The sequence below is a fragment of the Musca vetustissima genome, unplaced genomic scaffold, assembly GCF_032173495.1.
Source record: "Musca vetustissima isolate MV318-11 ecotype Yass unplaced genomic scaffold, APGP_CSIRO_Mvet_v1 utg14330, whole genome shotgun sequence".
In the NCBI taxonomy this organism is placed as follows: Eukaryota; Metazoa; Arthropoda; class Insecta; order Diptera; family Muscidae; genus Musca; species Musca vetustissima.
The window spans coordinates 235,005-262,412 of NW_026879735.1; the positions used below are offsets into that span (position 1 = coordinate 235,005).

General features: G+C 35.0%; 1 protein-coding gene across 1 annotated transcript in view; it reads right to left on the bottom strand.

The window, feature by feature from the left end:
• Positions 1 to 26,617, bottom strand: part of LOC133324832 (bicaudal D-related protein homolog) — a 146,476-nt gene extending 119,859 nt beyond the window's left edge. The window contains exon 1 of the mRNA XM_061533661.1: positions 26,144 to 26,617. Within this exon, the coding sequence (XP_061389645.1) occupies positions 26,144 to 26,617 (474 nt within the window). The remainder of the gene's footprint in view (positions 1 to 26,143) is intronic.
• Positions 26,618 to 27,408: the final 791 nt, after the last annotated feature.

The following is a 27,408-nucleotide window of genomic DNA, read 5'->3' on the forward strand; positions in this document are numbered from 1 at the left end:
ACCCAAGAAGTTGACAGCATATCCAAGAGGAGTGGTTGGCCTTTAAATTGATACCAATTATATTGTCATATGTATTCGGATGTGGGAGTTAAACTTAAATATTTATATGTGCTTACGTATTCAGATATTATTTAGTAACTCATTACCACACTAGAAGGCAGAAATATACCTCTGATCGCATTGAAATTTTCCATGAGGACATAGATCCAATAAGTTGACAGTATATCAAGAGGAGTGGTTGACCTTAAATTGATACCAATTAAATGTGGAAGTTAAACTTAAATAATTAAAGGTGCTTATGTATTATATAGTAACCATTAACATTAGAGGGCAGAAATAAAGCGCTGATCGCTTTTTCGAGAGGTTCCAGTTATGGTGAAGGACAACGCCTATAATTTTCGGTGATGATCACATAAAAAAATTTGGGATGAAATGGATCGAAAACTAATTTTTTTGTGTTTCTTCGTGTCGATCTATAGGCCGCAAGCCGAACATCACAACACAACCCACGATAAGTAATTAGCAGGGCTGTAATGAATATTCGGAAAATATGTCAGTGTAAGGAAGAGGTGCTGTTGATCTCTAATCGGTAAAGAGGCTGCAAATATCACAAAATATTGCCCAGGCTCGAAATAAACATGCGCAGAAAGTAAGAGTTCCGTGGTAGTTGTATAGGATATCATATGGTCGGCCCCGTTCGACTATACTGCTCCGCTCACTGGTTATATATACATAGCTCCCATATAAAGGCCCCACCCATATTTTGAAGACTATAGCCGCTAAAATTGGGTATTTTGGGTTCTTTCTGGTTAGAAAATTTTCCTACGAACATTTTTCAATATGGGTCAAATTTTCAGAACATCTTCCTACCAATACCTATCAATATTGACCCACGTTTCGGGGTAGCTCCCATATAACGGTAATCCCCAATATTCGGTATTTTGAAGCCATATTTAGCTGTAATTTGGTTTTTAGGGTTCTCAGTGGGTAGGAAATCGTCTTCTTAAAAAATTTGAATATTGGTCCACTTTTTATGGTGGCCCCACATAACACTACAACCCAAATTTCGGAGTTTAGGTGAGTTTGGTGGCGTGTTTTATTTAAATTGGCTGTGATTTTATATTTTGAAGGATATTGGATAAGAAAATTTCCCTACCAAAAATTATCAATAAAGGCCCTGGTTTCCTGATAGTCTCCACATAATGGTGCCTCATCCATTATTCGGTATATTGGGGAATTTTGACACTTTTCTTAAACGAATTGGCTCTAATTTAATTTTTTAGGGTTCTCAATACCGGTTTAGATTTATATATAGCTCCCATATAACAATTGGGACCCATTTTCCGTGTTTTAAAGGCATTGTCTACGTTTGGTATAAAGGGTTCTCAAAGAGCTGACATATTGTTATAGTGTAGCGCCCAATTGTTAGTGTTTTGAAGGTTTTAATCGCATTTTCCTTACATCATCTATATATGTCAATTTTTAGTATTAATAAATCTTTAAAATCAAATTCGAACCTTCATGTTGGCAATGTTTTCCTCCCTGTCCCGCAGCATACATATCTTTAACAATGTTTTTTTTTTATTTATATGCCCAAGATTGGTACAGCCCCATTTTCAGTATTAATAAATTTTTAAAATTAAATTCGAACCCACAAATTGGCAGTGATTTTTTTTCCTGTCCAGCAACATATGACCCCAATCTTAACCTGCAAGAATCTCAAACAATTGTTTTTTTATTTATTTATGCAGCTGGCGATTTTGAACTAATTTACAAAATTTAAATTCCAAACAATTTGTTTTGTATTATTTTTGTCTTTTTTTTTTGTCCCAAGGCCTTTGGAAAGGATGTTTTCCATAAAGACAAAGGCCTTTTTTTGTTTCCCACAAAAGTTCGCCATTATTTTTTGTCTTTACATTTTATTATTCAATGCATGTTTTTTCCACATTTTGTGGACTCTACTAATAATAATTCGCATATATGGTAATTATATTAAAAACAACATTTTAGCTCGTTTTATTATTATTGTTTTAATTTGCGAGATAGACTCTGAGACAACGCCTTAAAAATAATATCACAAAAAAAAAACCGACTACAAAAGCCTGAATTTGACCATCAAAAAAGCTGACACTAAACTAGACCAAACCACAAACTTCATGACAATGACGCTGACGATGATGAGGTTGTTAGTGATTTTGACAAGAAAAAAAAAACTGACGTAAGTCAACTAATTTTAAAACTGAACTGAACTACAATAAATTAACACAATAAATGTCACAATAAAATAATAGACATGTATATGTATATATTAATATATATAAATATTAGATTTTTTTCATGTCCCCAAAGTTACATTCATGCCTGTCCATAAGCTGTCATCATCATGACAATCATCATCACTGTAATGATATGCGTAACGCATTGACATTTCTATGTGGGAGGCCACATCCAGCCATCTGTCATTCACTTTGACTAGTTTCGTATTATTTAATAATCTGCCATTCGTACTATTTTTTTTTGTGGTTTGGTGCCCTTAATTTGCCGGGTTTTTCATATTTATTAAAATTAGTTTTAAATTACACATAAAAAGAAGAAACCAGTAAGGAAAGTAGTAAAGTCGGACTGGGCCGACTATATGATACCCTTCACCACTATGGGTATATTAAACAGGACTATTAACATGAAATCTAAATGTGAATCTACCTAGATATATCCATAAAGTATGTAAATCGACTTCAAACAAATATAAATAGGTCATCCGTTGGGCTATGTCTGTAATTCTAGAAAACGCAACCACGTAATTCTATGCACAATTTTGTAAGTTGTGCAAAATTTGGTGTCAATCTGACTAACATGAGGAGTTTGACGCCCAATTTACTTGAAACCGGGGGAAAATATATATGGAAGCTCTATCCAAATATTAAGCGATTTGAAACAAACTTGTCACAGGTTAGGTTTTTCTAATTTCAGAAAGTTTTGTTCCTATCAGCCTATTGGTTCCTTGGTGCGTCAATTACTTAAAATCAATCTATAATAAAAGGGAGCTATATCTAAATCTGGACCGAATTTCACGAAAAAAAGCAGACGTCACTCTAGGCTCAATTCAGTACGTTATGCCAAATTTCGTGCAAATCGAAATATATATAGCGACTTTGGTGCACCATTTACATGAAATCGGACGAAACTATATATGGGAGCTATATCTAAATCTGGACCGATTTTCTCAAAACTTGGCGGACATCACTCTGGGCTCAATTCAGTACGTTATGCCAAATTTCGTGCAAATCGAAGTATATATAGGGACTTTGGTGCACCATTTACATGAAATCGGACGAAACTATATATGGGAGCTATATCTTAATCTGGACCGATTTTCACGAAACTTTGCAGACATAATTCTAGGCTCAATTCAGTACGTTATGCCAAATTTGGTGCAAATCGAAGGATATATAGGGATTTTGGTGCACCATTTACATGAAATCGGACGAAACTATATATGGGAGCTATATCTAAATCTGGACCGATTTTTGCGAAACTTGGCAGACATCATTCTAGACCTAAATGATTAGGCTGTACCAAATTTCGTGCAAATCGAAAGATATATAGGGACCGTTTACATTAAATCGGTTAAATATATATATGGGAGCTATATCTAAATCTGAACCGATTTTTCCCAATTTCAATAGGGTTCGTCCTTGGGCCGAATAAGTGATCCATGCGAAATTTCATCCAATTCGGATAATAAATGCGACCTGCACTTTGTTTACAATTTAACACCTACAGACGGACGGACGGACGGACGGACATACATAAATCGACTAAGAAAGTGATTCTATGAATATTCTCAAAAGGAACCACTAAAGACATAATACCCTGTACCACAGTGTGGTGAAGGGTATAAAAACTAATAAGAGCATCGTTAAGTTCAACCGGGACGATCTCTTCATACCCTGGTGGGCATTCAAAATTATTTAAATCAGTAAAACCTTCAAAATACTGAAGGCGTGTCCAACCCCCTTAAATACCGACCAGTGGAGGGTACCATTATATGGGGGCTATCCCACAACTTGGGTCAATATTTATCATTTTTGGTAGAGAGATTTTCTATTCGAGTGAAAATCCAAAATATAAATCAATGAGCGTAGCAGTATAGTCAGACGGGGCCGACCATAAGGTACTCTACACAACTACCACGGAACTATAACTTTCTGATATCGGATCTATATTACAATTTTTGCATCCTCTTGGCCGATTTGCGGTCAACAGCTCCACTGCCACCTCTTTTCCGAATCATGGTTTCACGGAGCAAAAAATTACTCATAAGATTAAAATTTTGTTATTTTAATCAAAAAAGTTTTGGTTTATTTGACCCACTAAATATTCACCGTTCATTATCATGACAGCCATTCAAATTATCGCCTTCCCGGGAAAATTTTGTGATGTTCGGCTTGTAAGAGTGGCATCTAAAGTGGCTAGATCACTAGACAAAAATAAAGTTATCGGTCCATTTCTTACCCAAAATATCACCTGAACATCATTGAAAATTATAGACGTCGTCTTTGAACCTAACCAGAACCTCATGCGAAATTCCCTAGCCATCAACGCCCCCTAGTGTGGTAATGTTAATACTAAAGAATATCAGAATACGTGTACCCCTGTTAATATTTACGTGTAACTTCCACATCTGAGTATATATATTAATTCAATTGGTATTAATTACAGATCAGCTTCTCCTCTTATATATACCATTCAGTGGTAAACATATACGACGCAGAATGCAATTTTGATATGATTTCACAAGTCTGGACCTATTTTACCCCCTAAATATTGGCGGATTGTCATGAAATTATTGTTCCTCGATCAAGACTCTTTCCGCATGTAAAATTCCATTATGTTTAGGTCATAATTGCGGTCTCGGCAGAAAAAGTCAAGATCAGTTTTTGGTCAACTTCATCCCATAGAACCGGCCTAGTATGCAAAATTTCGTGACGATTGGCCTATAAATGTGGCCTATATTGTAAGCACGATACAGGCCACAGTTATAATTACAGTTATATAAGTATGGACAGACGGACAGTTGGGTCTAGGACCAATATTTTAGTTTATAAACTCTTGGGACCACCTCACAACATAGTTGTGTATGAATCTGATTCGGAAAATTCAATTTATATTTCTGTGTGTTTCGATTGTTACGGTTTGGGTTGTCTTCGAATTGTTAAATTTTGACGAAAAAAAACGTCTGATATTTGCAACGGATCTGACCTTTCTGAAATACATTATCAAAGAAATTCTAAATTCGCGACACTTTTGTTTTAAATAATTCCAAAAAAAAAATGGTTTCAACATTTTAGCCTAATATTCACTATTAACTTATTTTGCGAACTTTGTTTCGGCCGAAAAATTTTAAAAGTGGTTCATAATTTTTGAAAAGCTATGTTGTATTTTTCCACCGAATATTGTGTCATTCTAGAATCGAAATAAACATATTGGTTTTATCTACATTGTGGCAAATCTTAATATGAAATGAGAAATGAGCATGGCGAAGGTCCACTTGAACATCATTATGACGTGGTTTTACTTTGAAAACTCGCCATTGTTGATTACCTCATTTGAAATGATATTGACCAAGAACTTCTATAGCAAAATGTGGGCGAAATGCTCTTGTTTTGTAAAATTAACACGTCATTGTTACATTTTTATGTGGTCTTCACTACGACAACATTCCATATTTGAATTAACAGTATTACTTAATACAGAAATACAAATTTTTACAATGGAGATACAAAATAAAATTTTAAATATAGATTTTTAACATATGTACGTATACTCTTACCAAATAATGTAGGTATATGTGTAAAACAATCATAACATACCTGTAAAAGAAGAAAACGGAGATTTTAGTAAAAAAATATAATAAAAAATAAAATAAAATAAAATAAAATAAAAGATATATTTATACAAAACCGTATCTAATTTTTATACCTTACACACACTATGTTGTCAGGGTATTATAGCTTTGTGCAGCCCCAATAGTTTGTAACGCCGCGAAATATTGGTTCTAGACCCACCTTTAAGTATACCGATCGTCATATCTCGACTAGCTGAGTCGATCTAGACATGTGTGTCCGTCCATTATAATTTGTAAATATAAATAAACCAATCTTCACAATGAAGACCCATATTGTTTTTGGTAAAGATCGGTTGATATTTAGGGGATGAAATGGACCGAATACATAATTTTTGCAATTATGGCCCAAACATCTCGAATTTTTACATGGAGAAGGGGATCAGGCCAAAGAATAAGCATGCATGTTTTGATACAGATCGGTACATATTTAGTGGGTCAAATTGACCCTGACTTTTGTGTGAAAAATTACAAAATTTGTATTTTATGTCCTGAAGGACATAGACCCGAGAAGTTAATAGTATATCCAAGAGGAATGGTTGGTCAATTATATTGTCGTATGTACTTGGATGTAGGAGTTACACTTAATTATTTACAGGTGCTTACGTATTCAGATAATATTTTTAGTAACCCATTACCACTGTGAAGGGCGCTGATCGCCTTGAAATGTCCAATGAGGTTCAAGGTTTGACCAAGAACAACGCCTATCATTTTCGGTGATGATCAGATAATAATTTTGGGATGATGTGAACCGAAAACTTAATGTTTTTTGAGTCGATCTATAGACCACAATTATAAGCCGAACATCACAACACAACCCACGGTGAAAAGAATATGAACAAGTAATTAGAAAGACTGTACTGAATATTAGTAATATTCGGAAAATATGTCAGTGTAAGGATGAGGTGCTGTTGACCTCTAATCGAGCAAGAGGGTGCAACTATCAACTATATATTGCCCAGGCTCGGAATAAAAATTCGCAGAAATTTAGAGTTCTGTGGTAGTTGTGTTGGGTATCGTACCGCTCACTGTATTCCGTATTTGGCTGTAATTTTTATACCCTTCACCACACTGTGGTACAGGGTATTATGTCTTTGTGCATATGTTAGAAACAGGCAAACATAATCGAGATAGACACATGGTTTCTTTTGAGAATATGCATAGAATCACTTTCTGAGTCGATTTATGCATATCCGTCCGTCCGTCCATGTATTTTTGATAACAAAGTACAGGTCGCATTTATGATCCGATTTGGATGAAATTTGGCACAGGTCACTTAATTGGCCCAAGGACAAACCCTATTTAAATTGGGAAAAATCGGTTTAGATTTAGATATAGCTCCCATATATATCTTCGTCCGATTTAAGGTAAATGGTGTACCAAAGTCCCTATATATCTTTTGATTTGCCCGAAATTTGGCATAGCGAAATGAATTAGGTCTAAAATGATGTGTGTTAAGTTTCGTGAAAATCGGTTCAGATTTAGATATAGCTCCCATATATATCTTCGTCCGATTTAAGGTAAATGATGTACCAAAGTCCCTATATATCTTCCGATTTGCACGAAGATTGGCATAGCGTAATGAATTAGGTCTAGAATGATGTGTGTTAAGTTTCGTGAAAATCGGTTCAGATTTAGATATAGCCCCATATATATCTTCGTCCGATTTAAGGTAAATGATGTACCAAAGTCCCTATATATCTTTCGATTTGCACGAAATTTGGCATATCGTATTTAATTAAGTCTAGAATAGTGCACGTAAAGTTTCGTGAAAATCGGTTTGAATTTACATATAGCTTCTATATAAATTTTCGTCCGATTTAATGTAAATGGTGTACCAAAGTCCCTATACATATATCGATTTGCACAAAATTTGGCATAGTGTACTGAAATGAGTCTGAAGTGATGTGTGTAAAGTTTCCTGAAAATCGGTTCAAATTTATATATAGCTCCGATATATTTTTTCTTCCGATTTTATGTAAATTGTGCACTAAAGACCCAAAGTTTGTCCGATTGCCACACAATTTTGTACAATAAACTGTAGTTAATATAAGTTAATCTCTGCCATTTTCTTTGAAATCGATTCAGATTTTGATATAGCTTCTAAATATATATTTTCGTCCGATTTTACACAAAATTGACACAAATTTTGCACAACGTACTAAAGTTTTGAAATCGGTTCAGATTTGGATAGAGCTTCTATATATATTTTCTCCCGAGTTTTGGTAATTTTGTCCCATAGTAAGAAGCAACCCTATATCTGAACAAATAAAAAAATTAGTATAGGTTGCAGAAATCGACGTATGTTAGCATTCATCTGTTGAATATACCCAAAGTGGTGAAGGGTATCATATAGTCGGCCCGCCCGACTTTACTACTTTCATTACTGGTTTATTTTGGATGATCGTTGAGTAGAAAATGTTTCCAACAATAATAGCCCAAGTTTCGGATTTTTTTTTTTTTTTTTTTTTTTTGGTAACCCCTCATTATTCGTTATTTTGGGAATTATGGCCGAGATTTTTTAACTGAATGGGCTCTGATTTGGATTTCAAATCCATCCAAAAAGTAAATAAATAAAAAAATAAATTTAAATAATCCTTTTGACAACAACAAGGTTTCGGTACAAAAAATAGTACCAAATAATAGGATTTTTTAAAATGTCACCAAAAATATTTAGAACAAATTGAGATTTTTAGCAACAAAAAGGTACGATTGATACAAAAAGTTCTACTCAAATCAAATTTCCAAATCAAAAAACCATCAGAAAACCCTCGATATGTAAGTTTTTCTAAAATGTGAAGTATTTTCCCTCCAAAAATTAACTCTCCAAAACAGACAACCAACAATGTGGTCATAAAAGTTTTAGAGAGTGAAAGCTTCCACCCGAAAATTGTCGACATTAAATTGTAATCACTTAATGAAGTTAAGCCTCTGCCGGGGGTTTGGGGAGTGTAATGGTGCACATTAAAAATAAAAAAAAATATTTCAAAGCATTGATAAATGTGTTGAAAACAAAGAAGTACATCATTATAGACAATACATATTACAAATTTCCCACGAAGTGAAAAAAGTCATCAAAAAACTGAAAAATGATGATTGTGAGGTCATAATTGAGGCATTTGCAGCCCTTCCTGTCCATTCTCCCCAAGCATACATTTTGCTCCCATTATTTTTTGGTTGTTTCATACACTTTGGGACTTGGTCACTATTTTTTTAGTTTAATTTGTCCAGTTGCGCCCAACAGCCATGGTACCATGGTGATGATGATGATGTTAACATCGGGGAATGCCAAGGGACGAGGTAGGAGGAAAATGTATAACTTTTAGCCAAATTAAAATGTTGCTCTTAACTGATATGCGAAATAAACACATTTACCTTTTCAAGCGCCAAGGGGGCCTAAAACTTGGACAACAACAGCAACAACAATGGAAATATTTAAATTTACCTTGAATTTTGCAAAAACAAAAAAACAACAACAACTACTAGAGCCATGCAGACAGGGAGGGCCAAACAACAAATGTTTTATTTTAGTTTTTAAAGGAGAGTCACAGTCGTTCATTTCCATGTCGTTTTTGACTTTATTTATTTAACTTGGTCAACATTTTTTGTTTAGGTATCTATTTTTTGTTGTTGTTGTATTTTTGTCTATTGTCTGTTTTTTACATTTTTTTAATTTAATGGCTTAAATAACAAACAGTCAGGTGTGTTTTTATGCGAATATTTGTGTCGCTCTACACCGAATTAGCAAATGGCGTTTGTGGGGAGGGAATTGCCGGTACCACACCCCACCCATCCCCCCTCTCTCCAATAGCAAACACACTCACACACAATTTATAACTGGGTGAGGTCAGTTTTAAATTTCATATTTAATTCAAATGGAGTTCGAGCAACAAATTTTTGTCCATTTACGGTTTTCGAGTTTTGTGGGTGTATTTGTAACACTAATGTCGGTAGGTAGTTGAATGTGTGTGCTATAATTAAAATTATATTTTTTTCTATATCGTATGTTTGTTAAAAATAAAATGTTTTTGTCCATGATATCGAAAAATATATTGGAAAAAATAAAAAATCATTTTAATAATCAATGGATGAGTCATTTTCAGGCGATGAGAGGTTATGGGAAATAAAAATTCAAATACAAATAGTGGAACAAGCAGAAATGGCTTGGAAAGAGAACCACAGGGATCTATGTAATTTTTACGGTACTAAACCACGTAGACATGGTACCAAAAAAGGTGTTCACATTTAAACCAGTAAGCGTAGCAGTATGTCGGATAGGACCGACCTACACAACAAGAACTGAAGGACATATCGGTGCATGGATATGTAAGGCAGTATTTTTACATTGCAGAATCTTTAATCGGAAATTTTGATTACAAATACCAAAAATAAAAGGGGTACTGTGTATGGAGGCAATGTCAAAACATGGAGCTATATAATTCAACCACTTTGGTTGAAAATTAGGCTAGGGTCTTTTAAAATTTCTAAAACGGACCTACTTTTCCCTAATTAGAAGCTATGTCAAAATATCGATCTATATTTTTATGGCTGGGAATCATTTAGCCTTCAAGATCCCGAAACACTAATTACAGTCCCTTCGGTTGAATTCCATGCGGCTTGTACATTTAAAGCACGGATATATGTCAAAATAACGACCTATATTGAACATTTTCTGTGTTGAAGTCATTTAGCCTCCAAGATCCCGAAACTTCAATTACAGCGCCTTCGGTTGAATGTCATGCGGCTTGGACCTTTAAAACACCGAAAATAGGGGGGGACTATATATATTAAACAATTGGTGTGTTTCTTCAAGAATCTGGAACGACGAATTACAGAAACATAGGTATGGAAATGTGACTAGAACCCCTGAAAGGGGAACTATATGGGGGTTATGATACAAAATGGATGCTCATCGAAATTCAGCTTCAGATGTCTTCTGTATGCGGATAATAACCTAAGAGGGTTTCTTTATACAGATATATTTTTTCAGAGGTATTTGTAATACAGATAAATATCATAGAAGTCTTCGATATACAGACCACGTAGGCATGAATAATTCACTATTTTCAACACCGATAAACTTGTCAGAGTTATTCTTATACACAGGTCTTCTTAAGGAGACATGAAGAAATTATATTTATTTTCTACACAGATAAACCCGTCATAGGTCACCTGTATATACATAAAGCCCTAAGACTTATGATGGTTCCATCTCTACCAAAAAGAAAACCTCCGACGCCTTTTCTATACAAATGAAGACTTCCGAAGTCTTCTCCATACAAATTAAGACCTCAGAAACCTTAAATATACAGGTGAAGACCTCAGAGGTATTCACTATACCGATTAAGATCTTAGAAGCCTCTAATATACAGACGAAAAGCTGAGATGTCTTCAATATTCAGAGGAATACGTAGAAGGATTCTTTTATAAAGTTAGAGACATTAGAGGATTTCTATATACAGATGAAGACCTCAGAGGTAGTCACTATTCAAAGATGAAGACTGTAGACATCTCAGATGATGAAGACCTAAGATGTGTTCACTATTCAGTGAAGACCTCATAGGTATGTAGACCTCAGAGGCCTCCACTGTACATATGAAGACCTCAGGGGCTTCCATTGTACATATGAAGATCTTATAGCTGAAACCCTCAGATGTATCCCTATATATAAAGATGAAGACAATAGAGATCTCAGAGGATGAAGACCTCAGGGGAATTCTCTGTACAGAGGAAGTCCTGAAATGTGTTCAACATTCAGATAAAAGCCTTAGACAGATGAAGACTTCAAAGGCATCCAATATATGAAGACCTGGGATATCTTCACTATTCAGATGAAGTCCTTTGAGTTCTTCACTATAATGATAGTTGTCTTCATTACACACATGAAGACCTAAAATGCATTCACTATTCAGATGAAGATCTTAGAGAACTTCTGTGTACAAATGAAGCCCTCAGAGGTAGTCACTATATAAAAATGAAGACCTTAGAGATGAAGGTCTTCACTATACTGACGAAGATGCCAGAGGTCTTCACTATACATATGAAGATCTCAGATGCTTCCACTACACAACTGAAAACCTCAAATGTCTTCACTATACACATGAGAACCTGAGAGGTCTTCAGTATTCATATGAAGACCTCCGAGTTTTTCTCTGCAGGGAAAAAGACCTCAGAGGCCTTCACTATAAAAATGAAAAAAATCTAAGGGAACGTCACAATTAAGATGAAGATCTCAGAGGACTTCTCTATACAAATGAAGACCTCAGATGTCTACACTATACAAGTGAAGATCTCAGAGGCTTCCACTACACAGCTGAAGACCTCAAAAGTCTTCACAATATACATGAAAACCTGAGATGTCTTAGTATGTCATATGAAGACCTCCGAGACTTTCTCTACGCGTATAAAGGCCTCATAGGTCTTGACTGCATGGTTGAAAATCTAAGGGATTTTCACCATTAATTTGAAGACCTCAGAGGTCCTTACTACACAGATGAATACCTTACAAGGCTTTCATAGTACTGATGAAGACCGGACCACATAGGACTATACTTCAGAGGTATTCTCAAAACAGATAATAATTTTTACTAATAATACGGATTCAGATTCTTTTTCTATGCTGATGAAGAACTCAGTGATCATTTCTATGAAAAACGGGTCTTCAAATGACTTTTCTCTATATGTATGAAGGCATATTCATTTGAATGGACAAGGGCCTCAGAGAACACCCTATAGAAGGAAAACTTGAAAACGCGTATCTATACAGATAAAGATTCCAGAGCTTTCATTTAAAACGAACCGCACCGAAACATTCAGATGAGAACGTCAGACGTTTTCTCCGTGCATATAAAGAAGGGACCTTATTATGCATATACAGAAGGTCTCAAACCTTAGAAGACTTCTTGGGCAAATATAGAGAAAAAACTTTTACTAAAATTTAATTTTTTGATTTCTTTTCTTTCAAGCATATGCCAGACACATACTGATTCCTTGGAATTCCAGAGAAATACAAGTCGATCCAAATGATTAAAATTTTGCAATGAAAATAACCTGCGCCCCCACGATTATGCGACGCGTTTCGTCGTTGGTTAAGCGGATCATCAGGCATATTGGGCTTTATAAAGGTCGTATGATGATAACTGGTATTTATGTCGCAGTTAAGGACGATGATCATTTGAATTATTTTTTAAGACAGTTTTTTTTTCTTTCGAGTCGAGGCTTTTTTAAAACCACATGCCCAATATGTCCGATGAATCGCTTAACAAACGGCGAAACGCTTCGCATAATTGTGGGTGGGAAGATTCTTCTCCTGGCTTTCCTTTCCATTATCACAACTTTGATCATTAGCTCGACTCGAAGGAGAAAAAACTGACTCAAAAGACTTTCCCTTAAAATTGCCAAATTCCTTCATATCAAATTTGATCTGCGTCAAATTTCAGTATGAACTCTAATTGTTCTCATTTCTATTGCGATTAGTTTGACGATGACGTCGATAGCGGTTGACGATAATTATTATGATGATTTTCGTGGCGGTGGTGTTGGTGTTGCTGTGGTACAATTAGAATAATTACAACTTCCCCAGACATTACTTAGGCCAACAAATAAACGAACGAAAGAACAACAACAAAACAATCCGTTATATTCCAAATTACAACTACTGGCCAAAATTAGAACCCTCTTTACAGCAATATTTAGAGTAAGAGACCAATGAACCATTGATAGTTGTTGTTATTGTTGTTTTTTTTCTGTAATACAAATAATGTCACGTACATGACGGCAGAAGTACACAAGAAGTGCGTACTTTTGTATGTCTGTACGTACATATGTACGTGCGTGTTCGGAGCACTCCCTATTTATTCTAATCCGAAAAAAACGGCTGATGAAGAAGCAGTTCTGCCAGGAAAATAAATATGGGTTAGATGTGTAACGACAAACTGTGTTATGGAAGGTAAGGGTAGTTCGGTCGTTACATTTAAATAAATGTAGTTGGTTTTTTTTTTTTTTGGTTTTTGTTGTTGCTGGTATTACTCATCAAGTTAGGGAAAATGAACAGGTGTAACAATTTTTTGTCATCCTGTGGGCCGCATTTTTTTATTCTTTTGCAGGTACATAAATGTCCAACTACCGGCCGACCATCCAACCTTTTATATTGATTACTTTTTTATTTCATTCACAACTGTCCTACTATGGCATGACATGGCATGTCAACGGAATATGACATTTATTTCAATTGCGCTAGAGAATCTGCTATTTTTCTTTTCTGTTCTGCTCATTTTCAACCTCTTTGTCCTCATGGCACATTTCAAATGAAATGGAAAATTAATATTTCAAAGGATTTGCTTCAATGGTGTCGATTTTTTTAGCTACTGGTTAATTGGATGGCTTTCAAAGGTGATAGTTTGTGGGTTCTCTTTTATTTTGAGGTTAGGAAATAAACTTAAAAATTTAATTTAACATGTATTCAGAAACTTCGACGGGTATGGTCGCTACTTGTAATGTATTCACAATGAAGACATATTATGATATTCAAAGTATTCTTCTCTGTATAGATGAAGGCCTCAGAGGTCTTAGGTATAGATGGAAACCTCAAATCGTTTCTCTGTGCAGATGAAGATCTCAGAGGTTTTTTCTGCATAGATGAAGACCTCAGAGGTTTTCTCTGTATAGATGTATATCTTAGAGGTCTTCTCAGTATAGATGACAATCTCAGAGGTGTTCTCTGTATATATGGTTGTCTTAGTATAGATGACGACCTAAGAGGTCTTGTTTGTATACATGAAGACCTCACAGGTTTTTATATATAGGTGAATACCTCAGAGATCTTCTCTCATAGGTCTTCTCTGTCCTCAGAAGTTTTATCCATATCAATAAAAGTATCAGAAGTCTTCCCAGTATAAGTAATGACCTCAGTGGTCTTCTCTGTATAGATAAAGACCTCAAAAATCTTCTCAGTACAGATTAAGGGCTGAGAAGTATTTTCGTTGGACATCGTTCTCTGTATAGATGTAGACTTTAGAAGTCTTCTCAGTATAGATGACGACCTCAGAGGTGTTCTCTGTATATACGGTCTTCTCAGTATAGATGACGACCTAAGAGGTCTTGTTTGTATACATGAAGACCTCACAGGTCTTCTCTGTGTGGATGAAGACCTCACAGGTTTTTATATATAGGTGAAGACCTCAGAGATCTTCTCTCATAAGTCTTCTCTGTCCTCAGAACTTTTATCCATATCAATAAAAGTATCAGAAGTCTTCTCAGTATAAGTGATGACCTCACAGGTCTTCTCTGTATAGATAAAGACCTCAAAAATCTTCTTAGTACAGATTAAGAGGTGAGAAGTATTTTCGTTGGACGGAGTATTTAGAGGTCATCTTTGTATAGACGAAGGCATCAGAGGTATTATCAGAATATATGAAGATTTCAAATGTCCTTTCAGTACAAATAAAAACCTCAGAGGCCAATCGATATAAACGAAGATCTCAAAGGTCGTCTATGTATATTTGCAGACTTCAGAGATCTTTTCCACATAGATGAAAACTTCGGAGGTATTCCCTGACCTCATAAATGTTTCCTGTAGAAGCCCTTCAGGTATTCTCTGTATATAAGAAGTTGGACATCCTCTAGTCCCTCAGAGGATATTTTAGTGCCATAGATTTTTTATCTATATAATAACATCTAAAGTCTATTTGTGCTTAGATCTCTGATCTCTGAAGTTTCCAGACCCTAAAACCCTAATAGTGTCTACTATTACAATGGAGACATGTAATATCAATTAAAAAAGACCCCAGCATTTCCACTGGTTTTGTAATTTGCATTACGACCTTCTCCTCGATCTGCAATCCTTTAAAAAAAACTGTTCTATATCGAACCTAAACCTTAAATATCCCGCTGAGTTCAAAGACCTTCTAACTCACTCCACCTTATTAATAATTTACCGCATATTATCAGACAATATGCCTATTGGCATAGATATTCCACCCGCCAGTCTATTGACAAGTAAATTACAATTAGTTCTCCAATAGACAATTATCTCTCTAACCTGGTCGGGATAGAAGTCAATGGTTTACCTTAAACTTTAACGAAAAAAACACAAACTACCAAAAATTTTTGTTAGTAGATAAAACTTAGCCATAACCTTAGTGAAGGTTATACGAATTTCCATGGCACAGGTACGTATGTGCGTGTGTGACTTTGTCCTCAACGTATAGGGAAAGGGGAACGGGAGCAACACGAAGTACAAGTAAACTTTAGGAATACAAGTTGGTAGTTTCTGTTTTTTTTCGTTTGGAGTAAATGGCACACCTTGAACCTTCCCAAGGATTTATGCGTTCGTTTAACTCGATAGGGAGTATTTTGTTGTCATATCGCGTAAATGCCACTCTCCCACTCCCGCCTGCTATTAACTCATGTATGTGTATGTTAACCTGCAAAGAGTAAATAGTAAATCGATATTCATTCATTATGGCCTGTCTCCTGACTGCCTGCTCGCAGGTCGGCCTGTCTATTTGTTCTCCTGCCTGATTTATTTTTTCAGATTATTTGCATTTCGTGGGACACATTTATTTCACTCAGAATGAAATATTTATTATTGTGGTCCTACAAAAATACAAAAACAAAAATGATAATATTGCTCTGACAGTAACCCCCTGCTTTCGAATGTTATCATTATTTTTGATAAAAGAACATTTTTGATAAAGGAAATTGAAAGGGAAACATACAACTTTTCGTTTCGACTGCTATATGAGTTCTTCATCTATACAGAGAAGACCTCTGAGGTCTTCATCTATACAGAGAAGACCTCTGAGGTCTTCATCTATACAGAGAAGACCTCTGAGGTCTTCATCTATACAGAGAAGACCTCTGAGGTCTTCATCTATACAGAGAAGACCTCTGAGGTCTTCATCTATACAGAGAAGACCTCTGAGGTCTTCATCTATACAGAGAAGACCTCTGAGGTCTTCATCTATACAGAGAAGACCTCTGAGGTCTTCATCTATACAGAGAAGACCTATGAGGTCTTCATCTATACAGAGAAGACCATTGACGTCTTCATCTATACAGAGAAGACCATTGACGTCTTCATCTATACAGAGAAGACCACTAAGGTCTGTATCTATACAGAGAAAATCACTGAGGTCTTCATCTATACAGAGAAGACCACTAAGGTCTGCATCTATACAGAGAACACCATCGAGGACTTCGTCTATACAGAGAAGACTTCGGAGGCATTATTCTATACAGAAAAGACCTCTAAGGCCTTCATCTGTTTAGTGAAGATCTTCATCTATACATAGAAGCCCTCTGAGGACTTCATCTATACATAGAAGTTCTATGAGGTGTTCACCTATACAGAGAAGACCTTTGAAGATCTTCATATATACTGAATATATCTCCGAGTTCTCCATCTATACAGAGAAAATCCCCTGAGGTCTTCATCAGTTTATTGAAGGTCTTCATCTATACATAGAATACCTCTGAGGTCTTCATCTATACATTGAAAAGCACCTCTGAAGGTCTTCATCTATGCAGAAAAGAGCTCTGAGGTCGTCATATGTTTAGTGATGGTCTTCGTCTATACATAGAAGACCTATGAGGCTTATATCTATACAGAGAAGATCTCTGAGGTCTTCATCTATACAAAGAAGACCTCTGAGGTCATCAACTATAAAGAGAAGAACTCGCAGGTTCGCATTGATTGCTATTTCCATTCTGATTTTATTGTAAATTTTTCCTTAAGAACTACATAAACTAATCTTACTTAGCCTAACCTCCAGCACCCAATACCTTTATCATCAAACTCTTCGCTCTAATAAGGAAATTTGAACTGTGGAGAGTTTCCTCATCGTGTGAAGTGAAGAGAGTCAAGGGACCCGCAAACTTGGTCGCTATAAGCGGTATGTCGTTATAAACGATGTGATGTAAAGAAGAGAATTTTTTCTTGGACTTTTGGGTAAGTCTTTATAACCGATATGTCGTTATAAATGGTGTCGTTGTAAACGATTTTGACTATATCTTGAGAATTCTTCTAACTGTCTATATAAAGAAGGCTCTAAGGTATTTTATATAGGTGAATATTGAGAAACTTCTAAAATCTTCTCCTGTATTCGAACTTCTCTATATTTCGGTATTTTTTAAATAGTAATAAAATTTCAATATTTGTTCTGACTCATCCTCCTTGGAAAAAAACTACAAAAGACAACCATTGCTCGTGGCCAGATGACAGGTAATAAAATAATTATTATTTTTTATCGTAATAATAATCTAGCAACCCACCGACGATAATACCATTCAAACTAACAACAAAATGTCAACTGGCTGACAATGACAGCAAAAAAATCAATAATTTTTGTTGTTGTTGTGCAGACGTAAATGCAGCAACAACTACAATAACATCAAAAATAACAACAACCTCTATATGATTTATTTATTTGTAAAACAAAGTACCTAAAAGAACTTAAGTGCAGCCAAACTGCAATAATGGTTGTGCGAGGGAGGTATCGGTGGGTATACACCCACGTAACGGAAATTTTCCATATGCCAATTCAAAAAAAACCAGTAAGGAAAGTAGTAAAGTCGGACTGGGCCGACTATATGATACCCTTCACCACTTTGGGTATATTCTACATAGTATCCCAACAGACGACGCGATTTTGTTATATATCTATATCTGAACCGATTTCAGGGAAAATTGCCAGAGACTAATTTATATTACTTCAGTACGTTGTGTCATTCGGCCTTGCTATGGATCTTTTCACGCAGCTTAGCAACATCATTTTAGACTTAATTCAGTACTTCAGTAGTGTTGGCGATTTATTTAGGATACCATTTGTATTTTGTTTTTATAAAAACCAACTATCTATTAGTGGGGAATGTATGGCATTGATTGCCTAGGGGTAAGGCAGGGAAGACTATAGTTTCGCATCACGCCACTGATCCTTATAAGTTCCCTTAGTTTTTTGTTGGGATATTCTCCCCAGAAGCTATTGATTCTATACAAAAAACCTTTCAAACCCAAATGTCTCTTGTAACAAAGCGAAGTACTTAGCTGACCAACGTACCCTATACCAAAATTCGTGCAAATCGAAAGACGAAAATATATATGGGAGCTATATCTAAATCTGAACCGATTTTCACGAAACTAGACTTAATTCAGTACGCTATGCCAAAATTCGTGCAAATGAAAAGATTTCCAGGGATTTTGGTGCACCAATTATATACAATCGGGCAAAAATATATATGGGAGCTATATCTAAATCTGAACCGATTTTCATGAAACTTAGCACAAATTATTATAGACCCAAATGCCAGTACGCTATTCCCAATTTCGTGCAAATCGAAAGATATATAGGGTCTTTGGTACACCAATTACCTTAAATCGGATGAAAATATATATGGGAGCTATATCTAAATCTGAAACGATTGTCACGAAACTTTGCACACATCATTCTAGACTTAATTCAGTACGCTATACCAAAAGATTTCCAGGGACTTTAGTGGACTATTTACCTTATATATATATATATATATTATATATATATATATATGAGCTATATCTAAATCTGAACCGATTTTCACGAAACTTGGCATACATCATTCTAGACCTTACTCATTACGCTGTGCCAAATTTCGTGCAAATCGAAAGATATATAGGGGCTTTGGTACACAATTTACCTTAAATCGGACGAAGATATATATGGGAGCTATATCTAAATCTGAACCGATTTTCACGAAACTTTGCACACATCATTCTAGACCTTATTCATTACGCTGTGCCAAATTTCGTGCAAATCGAAAGATATATAGGGGCTTTGGTACACAATTTACCTTAAATCGGACGAAGATATATATGGGAGCTATATCTAAATCTGAACCGATTTTTATGAAATTTTACACACATCATTCTAGACCTAATTCATTACGCTGTGCCAAATTTCGTGCAAATCGAAAGATATATAGGGGCTTTGGTACACAATTTACCTTAAATCGGACGAAGATATATATGGGAGCTATATCTAAATCTGAACCGATTTTTATGAAATTTTACACACATCATTCTAGACCTAATTCATTACGCTGTGCCAATTTTCGTGCAAATCGAAAGATATATAGGGACCGTTTACATTAAATCGGACGAAAATATATATGGGAGCTATATCTAAATCTGAACCGATTTTTCCCAATTTCAATAGGGTTCGTCCTTGAGCCAAACAAATGAGCTGTGCCAAATTTCATCCAATTCGGATCATAAATGCGACCTGTACTTTGTTTACAATTTAACATCTACAGACGGACAGACGGACAGACGGACAGACGGACAGACGGACGGACGGACGGACATGCATAAATCGACTCAGAAAGTGATTCTATGCATATTCTCGAAAGGAACCATGGGTCTATCTCGATTATTTTTGCCTGTTACAAACATATGCACAAAGACATAATACCCTGTACCACAGTGTGGTGAAGGGTATAAAAAAAAACAAAAAACCTAAAACGAAAATTTTATCCTAGTATAAAATATAAGACGCAATTGCATGACTAATGGTCAATTTTTGTTTGCCTAGTTATTTTTTTCCAGGGAATTATTAAAGACCTACCTACCTATCTAGCCATCCTCAGGTGGTGTGAAGGAGGATATTTGTGGGAATGTCAATGCTAAGTGGTTTTATTATTTTTAGGTGTCAACTTAAAGTCCATGGCATTATTAAGTGGCAATTATTATGGGATATGGTTAGGAGAATTATTTCTTTACGAAATCTTAAGGCATTCTGGAGACCAAAACCTTAAAAAATCCAAGAGAAAATAATTTTCAATGCAAGTAACTGTCAGATGCTTTGGTTTAATTTTTTAAGTGAATACTAATATTGAATATTTTGAAAATTCTTACATTCTCTTCCTGGTTTTCTTACTGACCATCGATATTGTGACTGCAGAATCTCTACTACATTTGCATAGATCTTCAAACAATAGAAGAAATTGAGAACAAAAGAACAGCCACAAACAATTCAAAACGACATGAAAAACACAAATGGAAAGTTGAAAAACCTTTCATTGGCAAGCGCAAACAAATATTAAAATCAGTTAAGAATAAATTCTGTATTCATAAACAGCTTTCCACAAGACACCATTCCAGATTTCAGTTGAAATTATTAGAATGGAAATAGCGGTAAACAATTGTACACGCTTTCATCAAAGATAACAAATGTACAGCATTTTACAAAATTAAACAAGTGAAAAAGCGTTAAGTTCGGATACCCTCCACCATAGATATACTGACAGGTACTTGAAATGAAAATATAGGGAAAATACCAAAAAGTGGACCTATGTCGACATTTCCACAAACCGGTTATATAAATCAATGTATCAAATTTCAGCGAATTCGGTAGAAAAACGCGCTCAAGAACCCCAAAATACGGAAAATTGAGGGGTACCGTTATATGGGGGGTACCAGAAAAAATTGACCTATATTTATAATTTTTAGTGGGCAGATTTGCTACCCAATAAGAACTCAAAGTACCAAATTTCAGCGAATTCGGTTGAAAAACACGCTCAAGAACCCCAAAATACCGAAATTTGGGGGTACCCTTATATGGGAGCTATGCCTAAACGTGGACCGATATAGCCCATCTTCGAACTTGACCTGCCTGAGGCTCTATCTCAATTCGTTTAGACGCTAGAGTGATTACAACAGACAGACGGACATGGCTAAATCGTCATAGAATTTTACGCTGATCAAGAATATATATACTTTATAGGGTCGGAAATGATTGTTTCGATGCGTTACAAACGGAAAAACAAAACTAATATACCCTCCATACTATGGTGGAGGGTATAAAAATAGTGAGTTTATGAAATAGTGGTAAATTTTTGGAGTATATGCTAATAAATACCTCATATTTTTGAGAACATATCGATGAAGGCCTCAGAGGTATTTTTCTATACGGAGAAGACCGACGAGATATTCATCTATATAGAGATAACCTCAGAGGTCTTTATCTATACAGGGAATGTCTCAGAAATTTTCTTCTATACCGAGAAGTCCTCAGAGGTATAAAGAGATGACCTCTGCGTTATTCATCTGCACCGATAATATCTAAGTGGCATTTCTCTATACAGAGAGAAGATTAGTGGGCTTCGCATACGCAGTAGACCTCTGAGGTCCCCATCTACTCAGAAAAGCCCTCATAGTTATTCATTAATACGGAGGAATCCAAGGCTAGTCTTCATCTAAAGGATAAAAGCACCGAATTCTTCAAAACATGCATAGAGGCATTCAAAATGTAATATAAAATTTGAAAGTAGTTCGAAAAAAAATTCAGAAAAACTATATTTTAAGAATATTCAAAATAAGTGTTCCATCCTTGAATCAAATAAGATTTTATCAAAACCCACTGAATCATTCACAGAGTATATCTTACTTCGTCGATGTAAAAAATACCGTTATGTATTTTTTTATATATAGAGAAGACGACAAATATCTCTGATAAAAAAAAAAAAAAAACTTTCACAATACCCTTATATCTAAATTTGGGAATATCAACTGGTTCCAATCCGGTGTACTAACTTAAACGATATTGAAAATTTAGTTCATATTCTAAATTTAAAGGGGAATCACTGAATCCATATTTCTTGTGAATAGTTCTATAGTTTACAAATGATTCGAAACCTAGCTCACGATCCGAAAAAGTTCACCAACACCCATATTTTTACCCATGCTTCAATTAACCACTACTTCATAAATGGTTCAATAGTTCTCTAAAAGTTCACTGATTGATAAAGGTTCAATAGTTCATTAGAGGTTTTGCCACTTTTAGTTGCCAAAATGATCGCTATCACAAAGGATTCGCAATTTAATTCATGGTCGTAGCTGTTTTTGTATTTACAAGTTTCCAAATGGTTCACTTACTGCCCTATGGGTAGCCACACTTCTTTTAATCAATTGTTCATAAAGCTTGCAATATCTCTGCAAAAATTCAATAATCAACAAAGCGTTTACAGGTCCGCCAATTGTTCACAGAGTTCACAAATGTTTTACTGGTTCAGTTCTGTCCAAGCTCACTACTAATTTTACAATGTTCAACTAATTTCTAAAAATTAAAAAACTAGTTCACCATGCCAAATGTTTCACTGGTTCAGTTCTATCCATGCCAAATGTTTCACTGGTTCAGTTCTGTCCAAGCTCACCACTCGTTTTACAATGTTCGACTACTTTCTAAACTGTTCAAAAAAATTCTAAATGTTTCACTAGTTCACCATAACACTTCGATATTGGTTCTCTAGATTTAGAAAAGTTTAAAAGTTCATACTTGATATGCCATTTCAATTGCAGATCACAAAATGTCCACCTGGTCATCAAGTGGCTCACAAATTATTGTTAAGATAATCTTAAATTCGAAAATTGTAAATAGGTTAAATTTCTAAACCCTGGGTAGTACCCTTTTAGAGGTTTACTGGCATAAAATTATTTTCAAACCTTTTCTTATTGGGCATCACTAGCGTAACAATGGTGTACTAGTTCAACATGACTCACAAAGTTCCCAAATAAGTTCTACATTTTTCAAATTGTTCACTAGTTTGTAAATGGTTCACACTATTCCCAAATGATTCACCAGCTCATCAATAGTTTACAAGTTCATGAGTTATTAACCAGTTAAATACAGTTCAATAGTCTTCATTGTTTCAGTGTTCCGATAGTTTCCGATAGTTTCTAATAGAGTTGGGCATCTAGACCATGGATTGGATCGATTTAAGTAGGAACTAGTTCCTTAATATGGTTCTCATTCCTAGATAGTTCCTTGGAATCTCTCTCTTTCATCGTTATTTTCGTTCGCAGAATTTCGTGTTGATTCGTTGAAGGATTAAAAAAGTAAACAAATTGAGTAAAAATGGAAAGAAATTCTAGTTGTTTTTAGATTTCAGCTGCAGGACGATAATCATTTTATTTTCATAAATAATTTTAAGATTTACACAATAATAAAAGAGTATATGTTTACATATTTTTAACAATGTATCAGCATCTCAAGTTCAGTAAATGGAACTAAAAACTGGATCTAATTCCTATCGTTTCGTTATAGGAATAGTTACAATGAACAATTTCGTTGGGACGACCCAACTCTAGTTTTCAAGGATTGTAATTCAAAACGTTCATGCAGATAATTGTGGTAACTTCCGATACAATAATGGAACCATTATTACTTGTTCAATAATGGTTCATCAGCTCTCTACAATGGTTCACTAGCTTCCCAATGTTTCATAGAGTTTAAATGGTTCACTGGTCTTGAGTGAGTTACCAGGGAAGTACTTCAACACAAACTGCTTATCATTGCTTTTTTTCTTATTGCAAAAGGAACGATGGGTATTAGGTCAGGTAATTTCTTTTACCGAGTTCCTTTTGATTCAATCGTTCATCTACGCATTCTCGTTTATTGGCCGAATTAACCGATGTATACCAATGAACGATTGAAATATGGAACTAAATGAATAACATCAGATATTTATCCGAATTTTTGATCAGAGAACATGTCACATGTCTGTGGGGTGACCCACTATGATCAATTTCTTTCGGAGAACGCGTCACTGTTAGGCGACTAGTTCACAACAGAGTTGTTAAGTTCACGAACAAAGAAGTTATATTGAACTATTCTCTGAAAAGAGCGTATGAACTAGGTCAGTGGACTATATACCCAATTTTGTTCAGTTTTTTTTTCTTTTTTGACCGAACTGAACTATAAACGAGACCAATGAGGACTGATGTATCAATGATCTTAATAGTGAACTACGAACCAAATGAGCAACATAGTTCTATTATTGGACTCAAATATATGACACTAGTTCACATGTCGATCAAAAACTCAGCAATTCTTCACAAACGTTTTATAGGACAAGATGGTAGGCTTTGAAATTGTGTAAGTCAGTGATTAACACTAATAATTATTTTATAATTCGCTACTAAAAACGTACAACCCAGATCAAACTCTTTCGGAACGAAAATACCCAACTCTACTAACTAACATTGAACTCTTTAGAATTACAGTTGAAATAGATGTGGTGAGCCAGTGGAATAGTTAAAAAAATAATATAAATGTAAAGTTTCCAAAAAATCTATACAAAGTCAAAAGATATTTCCCGTGCATCTTCATATTCCAAATTTACTTTTTATGTGCAATTTCGTTCGGAGAACGCAAATTGGTCCCAATTTCACAAAAGAATTATTTAGTACACTAACGAACTAGTTTCATTGAATGCCAATCTTTAAAGTTCAGTTTGTTAACTGAACGCAGTACTCATTTATGCTGGCCACAAAAATTTCGAATTGATCGACGAACTAGGTAGTGAACTATATGAACTAGTTGAATGGTAACCTATTGAACAATGAACTAAATCTACTAATTAACCTTGAACTGTTTGGAATTATAGCTTAAATAGAGGTGATGATGCAATTTTTCTTCATATTTCTAAATTTATGTCTAATTTTAATTTCTTATGCGCAATTTCTTTCGGAGAAACCTGTTTGGACTATTACTTCAAGAACAAACTAGTTCCATTGAATGTTAGTCTTTAAATTTCAGTTTATTAACTGAACGGAGTATTCACTTATGCTGGGCACCAAAAGTTCGAGTTGATCGACGAACTTGGTATTGAACTATGAACTAGTTCAATGGTAACCTATTGAACAATGAACTAAATCTACTAAATCAAATTGAACTGTTTGCAGCTACAGGTGAAATAGACGTGATGATCCAATTTTTCAGTTCACAAAATGTTTATAAAAATGTATAGTGTTCGGAAAGTCTATCCAAAGTCAAAAGACGATGGGAGAAACCCTTTTTGGTCACAATGGAATTTATTAGTTCACGAATAAACTAGTACCAGTCTTATGCCGAGCACCAAAAGTTCGAATTGATCGACGAACTAGGTAGTGAAATATTAACGAGTTGAATGGGGATCAATTGAACAACAAACTAAATTGTGAACCATGAACAAGATGAATGAAATATTTTAATTAATGTGCTATATGGACCGAAATCTACTAGTTCGGAATTCGTTCAATAGTTTATTTCTATCTCACAATTGTTTTATAAGAGCATCAGGGTTACCAATATTTTTTTTTTAGTTCCTAGTATTAAATTTAAATAATCATTTTTTAAGTCATCTACAAACAATGTGAATACCCCAAATATTTTCACTTACTAATAAGAAAAAAAATATGAAACAAATTAAATAACTTTCCACACTTACCTCTATTTTAATGGAATTCTCTTCAATTAGCTTTTCATGCTGCTTCACCAGTTCCTGGTTCTTTTCGAGCAATGCCTTGCCCAGTTCAGCGGCCAGCAAAATGTCCGATTCTTTGCGCTGCAATTCTTCCCAGACATCTGTTTCCGGGTGACGCTGCATTGAACGTGCCTCCATGGCTTCTAGGTATGGTTCTAAATCAATCGAGGAGGCAAACGATGAATGGTTGTTGTTGTTGCTGTTACTGTTTGTTGGTGTTGTTGGATGATGAGAATGGTATGAGGAATGTTGCGATAAATAATGGCTGCGCTGATATGGATGTGAATGATCGACATCAAATGTTGTCGATGATGATGGAGATAATGATGATGACGTTAATGAGGTTAAGGGCGATGATGTTGTTGGTGGTGGTGATGATGATGACGATGTTGATGAATTGTATGACGTTTTGTTATTTAGATATTTGTTTGTATGCATGTTGCAGTTTTGGGTATGTCTGCTGTTGCTTTTTTCAGTTAGTTACCCTCCCCTGTTTCAGCAAATAGGGGATGTGGCTGGGATTTTTTAGGTCCGATGAGTCTCTTGTTTTTATGCAGTTTTTTTATAATTTTTTTTGGGCTAGTTAAGCAAGTTCGCAGCGTTGTTTGAAGTTTGTTTTGGGGGTTTCAATCAAACCATCAATGCCATAGATTTTTGGATTTCTCAATTTTTTGTGGTTAATATTGTTGTTGTTGTTTTATACAAAATGATGAAAACAAAGAAGAATAGTAATGGAGACAGCTAAAGCAGCAACTTATCCAAATCATTGCGTCTTCGTTTTTTAGCTTTTTTTACAAAATGATGTGGAGTTAATTTTTTTTTTATAAAATTTTGTTAGTTACAAAATCGTTGATGTTTTATTAACAGTGTATTTGTATGTGTATGCGATTTGTTATTACAACACTAAGCTTTTGTACAAGCTTGATTTTTACAGAATTAGTCGGTGTTTTTTTTTTTTTCTTTATATAGCCACCACAACATCACCCCTTGAGGTCATCATCATGTTATATTCTGAAGAAGACATACTCTCGAGATGTTGATGCTGATGTTGTTTTGCCGCAATTTGTTAAATCTTTCCTGCGTATAAAGAGGAAATTGCAAAAAAATATAAACTTTAGTTGTTTGTACAGTTGAATTGTTGTTAAAAATTTGAAATTAAAAAAATTGTGAAGAGGGACAGCAAAAACAAAAATACCAAATGGGGCAATGAATATCCATTATCCAATATA